Source organism: Molothrus ater, chromosome 2, assembly GCF_012460135.2.
Source record: "Molothrus ater isolate BHLD 08-10-18 breed brown headed cowbird chromosome 2, BPBGC_Mater_1.1, whole genome shotgun sequence".
Lineage (NCBI taxonomy): Eukaryota > Metazoa > Chordata > Aves > Passeriformes > Icteridae > Molothrus > Molothrus ater.
In genome coordinates, this window is record NC_050479.2 from 3,998,827 (window position 1) to 4,017,104 (window position 18,278).

At 40.0% G+C, this 18,278-nt stretch overlaps 1 protein-coding gene across 2 annotated transcripts in view; it reads right to left on the reverse strand.

The window, feature by feature from the left end:
• The window catches only part of DSCAM (DS cell adhesion molecule), a 471,096-nt gene that overhangs the window by 81,472 nt on the left and 371,346 nt on the right, over positions 1-18,278 (reverse strand). For both annotated transcript variants that reach the window (XM_036381451.2, XM_036381468.2), the window contains exons 16-19: positions 17,018-17,088; positions 11,078-11,318; positions 9,235-9,381; positions 7,339-7,494 (exon numbers count right to left, since the gene is read on the reverse strand). In XM_036381451.2, coding sequence (XP_036237344.1) covers positions 7,339-7,494; positions 9,235-9,381; positions 11,078-11,318; positions 17,018-17,088 — 615 coding nt within the window. The remainder of the gene's footprint in view (positions 1-7,338; positions 7,495-9,234; positions 9,382-11,077; positions 11,319-17,017; positions 17,089-18,278) is intronic.

Below are 18,278 nucleotides of genomic sequence, written 5' to 3' on the forward strand. Positions count from 1 at the left end.
TGTTTTTCAAACACACATTACACTGTATGATGCTCTCCAGCTTTGGAAACACTCCTTTAGTAATGTGCAAAATTGCTAGATTTATTTTCCTGCATGCTGGAATATCACATTACACACAAGCTTGTATCCAAACCAAAAAAGGGCTATATTTAATATCAGAATAAATGGGTTTAAAATTTCCTGAAAAATAACACCTTATGTCAAAATATTTGAAAATATTTAAAAAACGGTGAAAATAAATAATTTGAAAGATATTTTAGCACTGAGTCACTGAGTGTGGTCAATATGTATGGCAAATTATTAAAATAGATATGTTGTATTGATAATTGCTACATAGGTTATTAAAGTCAAAATGAAACAGTTTTCTGGACTTTGTTCTCTACAGAACTCCTACTTTGTGAGGAATCTGATATTTTTGTCTGCTTTCAAGTAAAACTACCAAAATATTAAAATTTCTAGTACAATTACCATTGCAATGCTTGATCAGCTTTACTTTCACAGAAAACAGTTGTTGTGGAGTAGAGTTACAAAATCCCTTGTCCTGATATTTGTAGATAAATTCTGAATCTTTGTTCTACCTCAATTAAGCAAGCAGATATTATGCTGCTACAGAACTTTGCCCATAAAGAGAAGTCAGCCAGCCTGGGATGTAAATTTGCTCATCTTTTGTGTAAAAACAATGTGAGGAGACCCTCAATTTTATATCTGCATAGGTGGTCCTGGAATGTGTGAGAAAATTGACAGGCACCACTCAGAGCTACATCTCTGGATGTGCATTTTCTATTTATAGTGTGCTGAGAGAGCTAATTAGGCATCAAGTGAGAACGTCATGATGATAATTGCATGCAAACCCAGCCCCTCACTGCAAAGGGGCTAATTCAGTTAGCAGCTCTATCCAATGCAGAGTAAATATTGATGCTTGACAGCATCCAACTTGTTATTTATACCCAGCTCATTAGAAATGCTATTTGCTCCTGCTGCTGAGGAGTGAAAGCTGCTCTCCAGGGTAATTACCTAACCCACAGGAGGATTCCTTTATGGATAGCAATGTTTTCTTGAAATCACTGCAAATAGATGGATGAGGTTAATGCAATTTATTGTTAAATTAGGGTGTGATCTACAGGGACAGGTTCTGATGGTAATTGGTCATGGCTGTCGAGTGTTGAGGGATTAACTCAGAATTCATCTGGCATTTTCCAGTCATTGGGCCTATGTGGGAAACATTCCTTGTCATTGCTGTGTTGCTGTCTGGTGTGAGACCAGCAGAAAGAGGGGCTAGAAAGAAACTCAGGAAGCCATTTAGTAAAATTTTCAATCCAAGGACGCCTCCACCTCACTGGAGTCAGGCAGCAGTTTTTGCAGAGTTGGCAAAATTATTCTGAATACTCATTTTTTATTCCTCCTTTTGCTGCACTGCTGGGCTGTGCACATGAAAGCTGGTTGTCATTCCACTGTGTGTGTGGAAGTGTTTACATTTCCTTGGAAGGAATCCTGCAGAATCTCATCTGGTGCTCCACAGAACCCACTGTTCTCTGTCGAGAGGGTAAAGTCATTGGTCAAACCCATTCCCTGGACCTCACAACAGCTATCTCAGCATCAACTGAAGCATTTCTTACTAAACTGGGTTCCCTGGGCATCTGGAGAAGTTGTGGCTGGGTGTGGCATTCACATTCCCTGAATGTGATTCCCTTGCCCAGGGCTTTTCTCCTCGGAAGCTGGAAAGCAGCAAGAGGCCTCAGAGAAAAGGAAAACAATTTTTATCTCATTTGCTTCTCCTGTGTTGTGCTCCTTTGGAATGTGTTTGGAGATTGTTTACCCACAGGTGATTGTTTCATTGGATTCTGCTGTGAGTTGTTTTCACTCTTTGGCCAATCAGGGCCAAGCTGTGTCAGGACTCTGGTGAGAGTCACGAGTTTTCATTATTATCTTTTTAGCTTCAGTAAGTATCTTTTCTGTATTCTTTAGTATAGTATAGTATTCTTTAATATAATACAGTACAATAAAATAATTAAATTAGCCTTCTGAGAACATGGACTCAGATGCATTATTCTCTCCCCTCGTTGGTGGACCTGCATTTTCAATAGTTGGGCAATGTGGTGCCTGCCTGATTCTGGAGAGGAAAATCCTGAGCTTTGCTAAGCAAACTAACGATAATTTCCTTCAATGCCATTGCATCCCCAGCCTTTCAGCCTTCAGTCATTACAAGCCAGCAGTATCAGGAGACCAGAGCTGCCTTATTGAATTCTCCCTGGACCTTTATTTAGCACACAGCTCCCAGAAATACAAACTGAATTTGCACAATGCCATAGATCCGTTTCCCCCCCCCCAATAATCACTGGGGCTAAAACTATGGTGAGAAGCTGAGGACTGCTTCTAAACAACTTTGCAGCCTGCCAGGGAGCAGATGTGGCAAATTTAAGATCAAAGATGGCCTCATTCTCCAGCTAGCAAGGCTTTGAAAAACACGGAAATAGCATCCTGCTTTCATGTGGAGGAGAACACTTTGTATTCCTGACAGTGCAAGTGAAATGCTAAAGCAGAGCAGGCAATTATCCTGATACGACAGGGCTGGGAACCAGCATTTAGATGTGCCAGATAATGGGGAGGAGCTCCAGGAACTTTCTCATTCTCCTTTTCATAAGCAGGGAGATTATCACCATTTTTCTTCACAGTACTGAGCAGCAGGGAGGCAAATGCACAGACTGTGGTGCATTTAAAGAGTGATATGGCAAATAAATCACAAATCTGAGCCTTGTTCTGTAACAGGGTTTTAATTCTGCACAACATGGGACTATTCCATTGCTGGCTGTGCTTAGAAAAACCAAAATAAACTCAACTCCTGACTGCTGCCTGTTTGTTCATGTAGATATTCCACCTACAATGCAGATCCATGCCAGCCAAAACACATCCACACGTGAATTTACTCTGAACTGGCCTCATACTAAGCTCACCACTTCTATCAAATCCTGCCAGTTTCCCAAGGGGAACATTTACTATTCTGTGCCTTTTGCTTCTTAGTCAAAAAGATAAAATTGGAGATCTTTACCACTAGAAAAAAAAGTGCATTAAGGGGTCATCAAGGACAATTTTTCATCCCAGAGCCCAGTCAACCTCATCAGCTGAACAAAGTCAAGCAGAGCTCTGCTCCAAGGAGTAGTGATCATGCACCTGGCTGGATTTCTGCTTAATCATTTCAGAATAAATATAAAGCTTGCCAGATGCTGTCTGTGCCTCTCATGCCCATGGTGAGGAAGCTTGGTGTCCAGTGAGAGGAAGGAGAGGAGGGAAATCTCTTTGGATTCAGGCAGAGTGGGGCTGGCAGAGGGATTTGGCTTTATTTTCCCTTCCTTCCTGCTGCAGCTTTTGCCTGGCTCTGAATGCCAGAGAGCTGGAAGCAACAGCACTGCTGCTGAAATCCTCCTGTGGCACAGCCAGCCCAGATGCCACCTCTGACAGACACCCAGACCAAATTCCCAGCTGCAGGAAGCTTTCCTGGCATGGGGGCTCTGGGGTCTCTGTGTCCTCTCAGGTCAGGGCACTGCTGCCAGCCACGGTGCTGGGTGATGTTCCAGGCTTGTTCAGGCAGCAAATTCCTTGTTTCAACCGTAGTTTGCTCATGTTGCATTTGCAGCACAGGAGCAGAGAAGGAATTTGTGACACACACTCCCTCTTGCTGCAAAACAGAGAAGCCTTTCAAACTGCATTTTGATCACAGCAGGGAAAAGAATTGGAAGAGCTGCTTTAATTTTTAATGGTTTATTAAATCAAGTCTCCAGGTGAAGAGGATGAGCAGCTTATTAAAAACTATAAAGCGGAAAAGGTAATGGACAAAACCAGAATGAATTTTTAAAAATTGGACATTTCTTCTTGGCTTATTTTTTCTATCAGGAGGAACTCTGAAAAGAGCAGCATTTTTTCTGAAGCCAGCTCTCAGGAAAGGGGGGAGAAAAAGTTAGATGAACCCCATAAATATGATCACATTGAAAGGAAAGCTCATTTCTTGAAAGCTCCTTTCCTATTATTTGCTTGAGTTGTTCCCATTTCCTTTGCTGATCAGCAGCAGTGTCTGACCTCTGGTGTCTAAAATCAGTATCAAACATTACAAAAAATCAAAGGATCAAGGCATTCCATACAGGATTCACTTGCTGGGTTACCCTTAGAGATATCAAGCCTGCTGAAGAAATTTTGGGTTGATGTCTTTAGCTGAACACCAACAGAGAAGTCACAGGAGGCCCTGACTGGGTTTTCCAGCAGCAGTGGAAAATGCTACACCATTGATTTTACAAAGAAAAGTTTCCTCTCATGTAAAAAAAAAAAAAAAAAAGAAAAAAAGAGAAAGGAATTACTGATCAGATATGGCCTCATAGCAGTAATGATGTGGAGGGCTTGGCAGCCACTTAAAAATACCCCAGATTTCCAGATTTTATTAGAGGAGGGTGGACTAGCTCCTGTCATAATTTTAGCCAGAGACGGTCTGGGAGCAGACATAGAAAGTTTCCAGGTCTAAGCTCTGTTAGGATTCCAATTAATTTATTTCACATGCCAAGGAAATGCTTAAACTCACTTCAGGGCAGAATTTTAAAGTGCACTGGGAATTAGTCCTACTGAAAAATCCCCTACAGAACATTTTCCTTAGAAAATGACAGGAGAAATGTCCCTTTTTCTGAGGAATGAGGCATCTGTCTGGCGCACAGAGTTTGCCAATGTGAATGCTCTTTTCCTCTTTAACTTCCACACCCTTCAGGATGTTTAGATCCAGGATTTTGGGTTTGGCTTATGCCTAACTGCAGGTCTCTGTATATTCCACTCAAAACCTTTCCTGCCCTTAGTAAAAAAGTTGTGAAGCTGAAGCTGAATACAAAATCATTGTATTTTCTGGAACACCTCTCCATTTAGTTTCCTGGACAAAAGATTTAATTAATGGAACTAGTGTGAGGCATCAGAAAATCTCTGGAAAGTTTGATCAGGCTGTCCCAGGGTGAGTTATTGCTGAGCTGCCAGGAGGATTAAAGGTGAGAGATGAGCCTTTGCACAGCTGCAAACACAGTCTGAGCAATGTGCTCCCCTCTTCAGGGCCTCTCTGGTCCCAGGGATGCAGACAGCAAAAGAGCCACCACCAAGAACTGGGATGAGCAAATGAGGCTGGGCTAGGGGGAAGAAAAGAAGACAAAGACAATGGAGGAGATGATGGAGGAGGAGGAGGAGGAGGAGAAAGAAGGAGAAGGAGAAGGAGAGAAGGAGAAGGAGAAGAGAAGGGGAGGAGGAGGAGAAGGAGAAGGAGAAGGAAGAAGAGAAAAAGGAGGAGGAGAAAGAGAAAGGGGAGGAGGAGAAGGAGAAGGAGAAGAGAAGGAGAAGAGAAGGAGAAAGAGGAGAAGGAGGAGAAGGAGAAGAGAAGGGGAGAAGAAGGAGGAGGAGGAGGAGAAGGAGAAAATTTTTTGCGGCTTCTGACACGAACAAGATAATATCCCCGAGACCAGCCTGCTCCAAGCTCCTGGGGACAGTGTGGGACATTACTCCTGGCTCCTGGTGGATTAAATCCCACTCCCAAGGCTCAGGGCTGAGAGCCTTTATGTTCAGACAGAATTCAGGGAAGGTTTGCTATGCTGGGATCTACTCGACAAAAAGTAACTTGAAAATGCAGCATGTGTTTTGCAGTTCTCTTACATTTTAGATTTTATTTTTTTTTTCATTGAAATAAATCCATCTACTTCCAAGCATTAGGTGTCCCAAGAGCATCTGAGTCAGGACTTGGATGCTCCAAAGTAACTATTAAAGGACTGTAGACTGATATCAGAATGTTCAGTGTTTGAGACACACAAGTCTAGAGCTGAGCAATTTTCATTTACTGCATTCCCTGGATACAGCTACAGCTGGGGCCAGGTGACCTTACAATGTATGGAAAATTTGGTATGAGTCCCTTAATATTTAATTGGAAAAAAATTAATAACTTTATTCACATAATTTTTATTGGAAAAAAAAGCACAGAATTCATCAAGTCAGTTAATTTACTGAACCTGCTCTCTTGTCACTTTTGTAAATCTTATTACAAATAAAAAAAATGGCATGTATATTCATATATTCACGAGTGACCAATAAAGTAGATGAAGAAGAAAGGAAAATCCATTGACTAATTTCCTTGAAAACTTATTGTGTAACTCACAGGAGAATTTACAAATTAGACATTATTCAAGTAATCTCATTGTGAGGACTGTGGGCATTTTTATCTGTACCATAAAAAGTCTTGATCCAGTTTTTTAAAAGCATTTAGGGGATCAAAAATACATTTGTACATCTCATAGTATTTTCAAGGCATTAAAAAAGGTTAGGGACAAAACCTCCCCTGAATTTGGAATTTTAGAGCTCCAGAAATAGATTAGTGCATGGCATCCTACTGAGGCAACCTGAAGTGATTATAATAGTTACAGTTACAATAAAGTGATTATGGAATCTCACGTGTCAGTGTCTGTGTATGATTAAAAGTTTCTTAAACTTTCAGCATTAGGAATTGAATTTTCCATGCTTTGGTCTAGGAATAAAGGTAAGCTATTTTTGTTATCTATTTTACTTTTGAGGAAAGAGGTGTTTGGAGGATTAATATACATATAGGTATATATGTGTGTGTATATATATATATATATAATATAAATATAGATTATATATATATATGTATAGTGAAAAAAATAGTCATTGTGGGATCTAAGTAATATAAGATAGTTCCAGAACAGTCTCTCCTCCTTTTCCCATTTTCATAGAATATCAGAATGGTTTGAGTTGGAAGGGATGTTAAACATCATCCAGTGCCACCCCTGCCATGGCAGGGACACCTCCCACTGTCCCAGGCTGCTCCAAGCCCCAGTGTCCAACCTGGCCTTGGGCACTGCCAGGGATCCAGGGCTGGAATTCCATCCCAGCCCCTGCCCACCCTGCCAGGGAACAATTCCTCATTGCCAAGATCCCACCCAGCCCTGCCCTCTGGCACTGGCAGCCATTCCCTGTGTGCTGTCCCTGCATCCCCTGGAAATTGTCTCTCTCCAGCTTTCCTGGGGCTCCTCCAGGCCCTGCAAGGCCACCCTGAGCTCAGCCCAAAGCTTCTCCTGTGCAGGTGAACAATCCCAGCTGTGCCAGCCTTTCCTCCCAGCAGAGCTGCTCCATCCCTCTGCTCATCCTGGAGCCTCCTCTGGGCTCTCTGCAGCAGCTCCAGCTCCTCCCTGGGCTGGGACACCCCAGGGCTGAGTTTTCAATCTCTGCATGCCTGAGACACGTTTTTACATAAAATATTTGCCTGAAACAAACAAACAATTCCTGGAAGCGGGAAAGGAAGGTGCTTCCACTCCTTACCATCCTCCTTAGTGCGGGTGAAAATCTGCTCGCTCCTCACTCCATCCCCAGCTCGGGTGAAAGCCAACACCTGGATGCTGTAGTTGGTGTATTTTTCCAGGCCATCCAGCTCCAGGGATGGCTGGGTAGTAGTGACATTCTTTATCTCTCCCAGCTCTATAAAATAAAATGAAATAAAAAGGAAGTGGAGTTATTGCCAAGTTCACTCTTCTTCCAGGTGTTGGTACCTGCTGTGGAAATCTTGGGTGTCCCAGAAGAGTAATGCTTCATTATTACAGAACAGCAATGAATTGTAAGGGATTACAATTAATTCCATTACGTCCTGACCTGTTCCCAATTGAAGCAGACCCATTTTTCATTTTCAAACTCTTTTTTTTTTGCAATTTAAAAAAAAATATATGATGAAGAGAATTGAAGAAATTCTACATGTAATGAGATTTTTCATAAAGAACAGATAACAAGAAGAGATTATTGTGAAACATCCCTTAAAGAAAAAAAAATGAGAATGTTGGTTATCTTCATAAAGATTTTCTAGTTATGAGAAAGACCATTTCTCATAAGGAAAGTGAAGAAAATGTCCCCTTTATTTTAAAATATGCAGCAAGTGATGCTGCAAAGCACTTGATTGCAGCAATAGTGGCTAACAATAGATTTAAAGACAGTAAAATCAGATTTACTTGCAGAAAGATGATGCACTTCATATTAAATTTTTTTTTTTTTCAGCAAGCATAGAAGTACAACCCATATGGCAAAAAAGAGCTTTAAACATATTTAGGGCAGCAAATAAAGTTGAATAAATCAAGAAAATCCAGTTTTAAGCATGGCATGAGCATCATCTTTTTCATCATGTTGTGAGACATCACATAGGAGCTTAGATGTGATAATAACCACACAGGATCTGATCCAAAACTACAAGCGTCACTGCAAATATTTAATTTTATGCCCTACATATTTACATTTTTTCTGTATGCTTCTCATACATTTTAATCTTTATTTTTAAATGAATTGGTGGTTGATTTCCAAATATTTTTGAGGCTACCATTACCAGCAGGAACAATGGGCCTCTGGGTCACATTTCCACTCTAAATTCCCTTTTCCACGCTAACAGAGACCAGGATTTGCAAAATTGCAGGTTAGAGTGAACTGTGGTTCTGCTGGATGAAGGCAAAAGAAGGGAGGCAGTTGTGAAAAATCCACAAGTAGGAATAAAGTCATGTGCATCTCAAACCTACTAATTTGTTTCATTTACAAGAAAGGACCATACATGGAATTATCATCACGCAATAAATTGCAGATTAGGAAAGCATCACGATTCTCCTTTGATCCTTTCACTCAGTCTCTGCTCTGGAGCCTATTTCCCCAGGAATTATGCTAAGAGTACAAACACACAACAGAAAAAGCTAGCATGGAAATAACAAGCTTTTCCCAGAGACATTTCCTTCTTTTGCCCTCAGCAAAAAAAATTTCCTTCTTTTTTCCTCAGGAGGGGAAATGCATCCTATGAAAAAATAAGTGATAACATATCGAGTAGGCAAAGAGATAACCAACCAAATTATAGTGAAAATCAGGTCTGGGCTGGTTTGTTCTAGATCCATGTCACCATTCTTTCAAAATAAACCCCTCAACATTCTGGACTCTGTACCTGAGGTGAAATTTGCTCAGGTTCTGTTGGGCACCATGGGAGCTTTGCAAACCCATGGTGGGAGCCTTCGCTGAGGTTCCTCCAGGCAGCTTTGCTGCTCTGTTCAGCCTCTAGGAAAACCTGCTCCCTCACAGGTAGATAAAAGTTTTCTCTAAACCAAAAAGAAAAGGGAGTCAAATGCCTTCACACCAGAGAGAAAATGATATAAAGGCCACACACAGCTTTTTGCTGGGTAATAGGTTGGTTTTCCTCACCTCCATCCAAGAGGTTGGCCCAGTAGATAACCCTGAATCCCTGCAGGATCCCATTCAGGGTTTCCTTTGCCAGTGTTGACCAGGAAATGGAGATGGTTTCTGGGGACGTGGCAGTGGCTTGCACATTCCCTGGAGGGCAACTGGGCACTACAAGAAGAGATTCACCATTTTAACACAATGAAAACAACTCAATGTTCATCTTTTAGCTATTCTTTACTTTCCCCTCTATCCCTCCACACAATATTTAATTACCATTACATGTTTTAACAATGCAAATCCTTTATTCTTGCTACAATCCACATGTTTCTGCAAGTGCAGCTGTTTTCCCTGGAATGGCTTTTGATGTACTGTTTTCCTACTTGCTGACTTGTCTTTTAATAAGCTTTTTGTTGCTTCTTTTGAAATATAATTGTGTTCTGACACTGCAATGTGTAGAACATTCTGTAAGCAATTTAAATATTTTTTTTTAAATTTTGCAGCCAAACTTGCACCTTGGGACAATTCTCATGTCCCTTTGATTTGGTGGAGGGAGAAGAAAGTGGGCACACCTTTAAAAAACATAGGAAAAATGGTCATAATATATTTTTGCTGATATTTAATAAAAAAACAGGGAAAAATCAAACAAATCTAAGGCATTTTCTGTTGGCCATTTAGTGCCAAATCAAAACAGCAGTATTAGTAACTGGCATTGTTATTAAAGCTCGTGGCATCTTTAATTCTAGGAGGGACCCAAAATTGAGTGACAACCAAAAACATTTCCAAGAGAAGCAAGCATCTTTTTTTTTTTTTTCAAAAAAAGCTGGATTCTGAAGGGGAAAAAAAATCCCATTTATTATAATATAAAATATATGTCTGTGTAAGCATGCTGAATTTTGGGGTCTTGCAGCAGGCTAAGACTAGAAACATTTAGAGTAAAAAAAAGCTATCAGTCTCTCATGAATAGCCTGCCTCAAAATGTGTGGCTCTTGAGGATTTTAGATGTGTGCAATTCCATTTTGTCCACGCAGAAGTCAGATTCCAAGCTGGCACTGATTTCAGGACTCTGATGTTGATTTACAGTAGGTGAAAATCTGACTTGCATGGCCTTTAGGATTACTATTTGCTGTTATACTCCTCTAACATACTGAACTCTTTGTTTTGGATATGGGATCATTCTCTTTTTTCCACTAGAGGACTCCCTTTCATTGTTTGAGAAGTACTTTTTTTGCAGTTTGAAAAAAAAAAAATCTATATTGTTCTTTGGATTAGAGAGGGTGAATTTTGCCTGAAACAGCAATGATTTTTCTGTCATTGGATATCCTTGAAAAAACACACATCTCTCTTAAGATTTACAAGACAGTGCAGTACAAGAGCTCTGGTTACACAGCAGATTCATTTGAAAACAGAAGTAATCCAACAAAAAATACAATATTGCTTCACCTTTCAGAGTTTCACTTCTCAAAACTATGATGAGACCACTCTGGAGCAACGATGAGATCACAACAGTTGCAAATATGTGAACACCAGAGCATTTGGCTTCTTAATGAAACTTTTGATCTCAGTCAACATCATTCACAGCAGGATATATCACATTAGTAGAGTTATTTTTATTTACCTGGTAAAATAAATTCACCCTTGCAATGGAAATCAGACAAGATCATTGAGCAGGCACCTTTCTACCTAAAGACTAGTCTTTTATCATCCCTACTTTCATCATCACTAATAAAACAGGAAATGCAACAAGATAAAAAGACGAATAAATAAGAAAATAAGAATAAAAAAGAGAAAATAAAAGAATAAAATTAAGAAAAATAAGAATGAAATTAATAATATGTCCCACGAGAGTTGTTTGCCAAGGACCCACCGTCTTCAAGAGTTGTGGTGATGATTTCCTGAGAAGAAGGTCCAATCCCAGCCCGGTTACAGGCCTGTACCACCATGCCATACTGGGTGAATTTTTTCAGGTTATTCAGGGTATAAACCTCACTGTCCCCCGTGGTGTCAATGCTGATGATGTTGAACTGGAAATTTCCCCCCGCGCTGTACTCCCGATATCCTATCTGGTACCCACGGATGATTCCATTCTGCAAGTGCTTCTTTGGAGCCTGAACAGAAAATGGAAAGTTACACATTAATTCACATATCCAAAGCCAAGTTGTTTCCCCTAAACTCATGGGAAAAAAAAAAAATTAACTTTTTTTTTTTTTTCTTACTGAATGCAAGTCAATTTGTAGGTAACAATTACAAAATATGTCCTGTACCACCATGCCATACTGAGTGAATTTTTCCAGGTTATTCAGGGTAAAAACCTCACTGTCCCCTGTGGTGTAAATGCTGATGATGTTGAACTAACTGGAAATTTCCCCCTGCACTGTATTCCCAATATCCTATCTGGTACCCATGGATGATTCCATTCTGCAAGTGCTTCTTTGGAGCCTGAACAGAAAATGGAAAGTTACACATTAATTGCACATATCCAAAGTCAAGTTGTTTCCCCTAAACTCACTGAAAAAAAAAAATTAACTATTTTTTTCCTACTGAATGCAAGTCAATTTGTAGGCAACAATTCAGAAATACTTCCTGCACATGAAACAGCAACTTTTTTTGATCTAAATTTCAGGTGTGTCTTTTTCAAATCTGTGCTGAAAGACCTTTAAATGGTTCATGCACAGAAAAATCCAATAAGGAGACACTTTTGAGTGTGAATTTACGCTGTTTTTTTCTCTTTTCAGGTGAATCAATCCAAGCTGATTTGATAGGGGTATATTTGCATTCCAGGTCACCATTCACTACTAATTGTTTTTGCCAGGAGCCCCCACCATTCACTGAACCTTTAGGAAGGAATTTATTGATCTGTGCAAGGCAGTCACAGGAGTTTATTCAGTCCCAGGCATTAGGAAAATTGTATTCTGTGCTTTGAAATATGCTTCTGCTCATTCAGTGTGTAGTGTGGAAAGATGATTAGATAATGAGTGCTGAAGGCAACAATGATTTGGGAAGCAGGGATTTGCATACTGAATAGCTGCAATGTATCTGGCATTCAGGGATATGGACAGCACAAAATGCTTGGCCATAATTATGTGCCACATTTCTCAGAGCAAGGTCCCCTGCTCCTGACTAGTGGAGATCATTTGTGTGCTCTGCAATATAAAATGTGATCTAGTGCAAAGCAGAGATTTTCAGCTCAGGGAAAAAGCCTGTCATTGACAGCAATACCCACAAAAATTATATTTAAATAGTAATGGACTAATTTCCTTATATGATGATGTTCCTGCCTCATCTTCTATCTACACAAGGCATAATCAGTATATATATTAAATACTAAGTATATATATTTTTTATGCATTTTAAGGCACAGTTTTGTAATGAAGGAGTAAAAAAATCTCTTTGCAATCCTCCAAACCTCTTTCAAACTCCCAACAGATGCCCTCAAGCTCATCTGTCCCACAAAAAAGGTCTTTGTGCTGCAGTTTATCAGCGACAGGTTGGACTGGCAGAGGCAGCCACTTCTGTTGCCTCTATATCCCATTAAATCTCCTGGGGAACAGATTCTCAAAAAAACGACTCATTTCTGCCACAGGACCTGCCTGTTGTGGGGAGTTTATGGTGCACTGGAGATGATAAAACCAGGGTGAGGTTTGCCTTTCATCCACTACCATCAAAACCATTGCTCTGCAATCCCCTCTCAAATTTGAAATGTGTGCCACTGTATGCAACTGATTTACTGAATAATCTGTTCATATGGTTTTTTTCTACCTCTTTTCATGAGAAACAGACTCAGAACTTGAAGTGATGATGTAATTTCAATTCCCACTGTATCACTTTGATAGGATTTAGTTGATCAAATCAGCAGATTCAGACCTTGAGATCCTTGTAAGTCACATGGCAGGGATAAGGATTGTGTTTTGGGAATCCAAGAGAATAATTGTGTCCTGTTTGAATATTTCTCAGGGTTTTTTGATCAAAAACTCCCCCAGCTGTTTTAGAAGCATACAGGTCATTTTATTACCAGAGCCCTTTGTAAGTGCATTGCCTATTCTGGACAATTCCATGGCTTTGTGATCTTTGAATGTTTGCAGAAAGAGGAACCTTTAAGCTGGGGGTGGAAACTAAGGTCAGATTTTTGTTGTTTGAGTTCAGATAAATTCATAGAATCACTGAATGGTTTGGGCTGGAAGGGACCTCAAAGCCCATCCAGCTCCACCCCTGCCATGGCAGGGACACCTCCCACTGTCCCAGGCTGCTCCAGCCCCAGTGTCCAGCCTGGCCTTGGGCACTGCCAGGGATCCAGGGCTGGAATTCCATCCCAGCCCTGCCCACCCTGCCAGGGAACAATTCCTCATTGCCAAGATCCCACCCAGCCCTGCCCTCTGGCACTGGCAGCCATTCCCTGTGTGCTGTCCCTGCATGCCCTGGAAATTGTCTCTCTCCAGCTTTCCTGGGGCTCCTGCAGGCCCTGCAAGGCCACCCTGAGCTCAGCCCAAAGCTTCTCCTGTGCAGGTGAACAATCCCAGCTGTGCCAGCCTTTCCTCCCAGCAGAGCTGCTCCATCCCTCTGCCCATCCTGACTGACAACAAATTCACTTCCACACAAACAGCTTGAACAAAGCAGCCACAGCAGCTTCTTCATTGGGAATTCTATAATTGTACTTTCTCACTTTAAATTGGAATAAGATGACAAACTTTGAAATTTTCATTAACTTCTTCATAATTGTTTTAAGTCAAGAGATTTTTTTTTCTTTAAATAAAATATTAAAATTTTACTTTTTTTTTTCACCCCACTTGGAAACATTATACAATATAAAACAAACTCCAAGTCACTTCAGGACAAAACATTGAAATGTTCTGCTTCACAGAAATTCCAATGTTCCTTGTTACCATGATCTGAAAACTTCATTTTTGAGTTGACTTTTTGCACACATGACTCATTTGATAAATATTCCTTCTGGTGTATAGACACATTTTTGGTAGAAAATTGAGTGAAACAACTTAGTGTTCTTGGGGAAAACTATTGTGAACCTTGTCAGTAGCCATAGAACATTATGAAAAATGAGTTTCAGTCCATACACTTTCAGCTTTTCCCACAGAATTCAATATTTTAAAACAGGGTATCAATGACTTTCATAAAGTATGACATTCTATAGTTTTGTGTGTGTGTAAATAGGAATAAAGAGAAAAGGAACATTCCCGGTGTCTAAATTTAATGGGTTCATTTACCTAATGTAAAGTACTACATGAAAAAAAAAGAATATTTTTATGCTCTTTTCTAAATGAGTATTCCTCTTTAATTCTCATTATCTCTGCACCAGTTTAAACTACCAAAAAGTGCTGAGTTTTATTTATCAGCTCAGTCTGAAACCCAAAATCTTATGTGGACACAGAGATACTGGATTAAACAAATCACAGACCAACAACTTTGCTTGACTGGGATTTTCTAAGAGTGGACTGAGACAAAACTTTAAATGAAGATTTACAGCTGCAGCAAGCTGCAGAAATGGGATTTAATACAAAATGAAATATAATCAATGTGGTATTCCCTGCTCCTTTTGCTGTTATTGACACTGTGTTTTAATAAAGTTTGCCAGCTTTAAATATAACCCTGGTTTTCACCACAATCCTATTTGTTCCATGGCATCATAGCCTTTCATGGCTAAAGCTCCACATGCCTCCAAAATAAAAACTACCAAGGTCAGGCTCTTTTCTTGTGTTTTGGCTTCCATGACAACATAGGACTGATCTCTTCTTTATTCTTAATTACATTTTATTAGACACTGAAGAAGTGCCTTCTGCACAGCACTGCAGAGACCTACTCAAAAGTTAGGATTCAACATGGAACCAAATTGGATTATGTATGTAGGACCATCTTAAAGTTCTTTTTTGAGTAATGAACCAAAACTGCTCTGACCTGGAGAAAACTGCAATAAGTCAAGGAAAGTAAAGTGGCTCGCTCCTGGTTTGGGACTTAGTAGGGAAGATTTTTTAATCAGCTTAGAAATTGTCATTCAGGAAATAACTCTTCCAGTAAAGGTAGGACTACATATGCTCTAACTCTGCCCAGGGACTTCACCTTAAGCTCATTCCAAATTGTGAAAATCCATCTCTCCCTTCAGCTCATGAGACCAGGCTAATGAAGTATGTATTCAATATATAACTCATTTCTGTGAAAATCTTGTTATATTAAGTACTGAACTTTGCTTGACAAGAATCCTCAAATCAAATTCCGAACACAATCTTGAGAACACAACCCCAGCACCTCATTTGATATCCTTCAATATCAGACAACACCCAGAGCCCAGGACACACTCAGTTTTACTTGAAGTGTCCTTGAAGTACAAATTGAACTATATTTTAGGCCGTTACTGAAATGTAGGGGTGGGAATTCTGTTTGTCCTGTAGCTGCCTGTTCACATCTGCATCTATCGAATTTAATGGCAGAACTTCACAAACTGCAGCTATGAATTCCAGCAATGAGCCAGTGGTGCCCATCTTCTCTTGCTGCTTTTAAAAACATCCCCCAAAGTGAACTTTCTGAAAAAGCAAACAAAGCCTTTCAACCTGCCTCTCCATAAATCCATAAAAGCAAATTCAGGTGTAGAAGCTTGAAGATTACAGTTGACTTGATCAGATAGTCACAGCTCTTAAGTGGTTTTAAAAAGGAAAAAAACTATTAAGAATTTATTTCAGTTGTTGAGAATCACTGTGCACCCCTGCATGGCTTCAAAACTACTCCCTTTGCTCTACTGACTGTGTGCTGGATTTAAATCCATGTCTTTCAATTCATTCTTGTGTTTCACTCCAGGTAAATCTGTGACCACACAGCTTTTGGTTTTGGAAAGCATTTGGTGAAAAGCAACACTGCTATAAATTTAAGATGTGGATAAGATCCAAACATCAGCATTGCAGATTCAGAAAGGGTTCTGAACCTGCCTTTTAACTAAATGGCTTAAACCTACAATATATTCATTACTGTGCAATAAATAACCAATCACCCATGGTTATTTGGTTAATAAGTAGAACCTCATTGCTCCCGACCTTATGAATAATCCATATAAAAGGACAAAATCCACATCACCCACATTTGCAGGAGTAATTAACATCCATATAGAAATTAATCATTATTATTATTATTATTATGCCACTTCAGCTCTTAACATTACATATTTAATTCCATATATTTACAATTACAGAACTGTAAATACATGGAATTATCAAAACAACATACAAGCAGTATATCTCACAACACCATGTAAAACATGGTTTAAGTACCTCTGGTATCATACCAAAGCATTCAAAACTTTCTTTTATTGGCAAAATAGTGGGAAAAACCCAGAAAAATTGAGTCACACAACATGCCAGATCTTTTAATTATACCAGCTGATGATATTTTTGTATTAATTACTCTTCATCAGTTCTCATGGACTATAATGGGACTCTCTATGCAGCAAAAATCTGTCCCAAAGTCTATTGCAATGGGAAGAAGATCGCATTGGTTCCAGTGGTTTCTGGGAAAGTTTTGCCCAGAGCCACAGTGAAATTTTGTGAGTGTTCATTTCCTAAACATGTGGCCTTATCTCTGAAATCAGAAAGAAGAAGGAAATGCAAGCAGCTGCTACTTTTACTCTCCAGTGGAAGGCTTTCTTTGCATGCTGCTCCCTTCAGTGGCAAATAATTTAAGATATCTTGGCAAACGCATCTGGAATGTCTCTCCTAAATGAAACCACCAAGGCACAGTTGTTACAAAACTCCCCTGAAAGCATCCAAATACTGACAGAGCCTATCTGATCCACGGATGTGTGAGTATTTACCTTCCAGGTGACTCTGATGCTCTGGGAAGATATGGGCTCAAGCTGCACATCCTGAGGTGGACCATCAGGGGCTGGAAAGAGAAGGAAAATGCATCAAAAATGGCCCTCACAGGCCAAGGAATTCAACATTTTACAGAAAATTCAGCATTTCACCACCTTTACACCCCAGCATCATGGAGGCTGGAGTCAGTGCCACATGGAAAACTTCACCAAACAAAAGCAGGGCCGGGAATCTTCTGCATTCAGATGTCATCTCTGGCTAACAGCAAAATACATGGGCCAAAACATATCAAGCTGGTAAATGAAATTAATAGAGTAAAATGAATAATAGTGGTTTTCTTGGCTAGAGATACTCTCACAGTGACATTTCTGCATATCTGGAGATAGGCAAGAAGAATTCTCAGCAGTCACAACCCTGTGGGTGATGGAAAAGCAGCAGAGTTCACTCAAAGCAGGTGAGCCAGAAGCTCCTAATCCAGACAGAAAAGCAGCAGAACCCCTTTAAAGCAAGTGAGCCAGGAGTTCCTAATCCTGCTTTCAACTTGTTGCAAATTTTCCAGTGGGATCTCCTTTGTTCATTGGAAACTGAGCATGTTCAGTCCAATATCAGATATTTTACACAAAATCCTTCACATTTTACACTCTCCCCCTCCCCAGTAGAGTTCCAGGCTGGAAATCAGACAAAAAAAATAACTTCTAGGTGGGAAAACCTTCTTTCAACTCCTGCCTGAGCCAGGGAAACTTTCATGGACCATCAACATGGTTCTAAAGGTGTGTAGGAGGCTTTAAATGTGAATGAAAAAAGAAGAAACCTCCTTGTCAGCTGGGCAGCTACAAAGCAGATCAGGATCAGCTGGGATTGAACAGAGACGTGCAGTAAATTGCTTGCTCAGTGAGGTAAATCACTGCAAAGGAAAGATCTGAGGAGAGGGATGGAGCCACCTTGAGCTGCTGCAGAGGGTTCCCTTGATGCAGAATACATCCTCAGTGAAAGGTATTAAATTAAGTTTAATAGCAGACAAAGGAAGGAAAGCAATGAAAAGGGTGAGATGGGGCTGTTAGAGGTGGAGCAGCAATAAATGACAGCTGTGGTGAAAGGAACCAGAACATTTTGCTTTAACTGATGAAAGCAGAGACGCAGAATACAGCCTTTAATATGTTTAAGTTATTAAATATGCCCTATTCTCTGCCATTTCTGACTGTCCTTCATATGGGAAATTTCCAAAGCTTGAAAGAACTTTATTTTCATTCTTCTTGCATT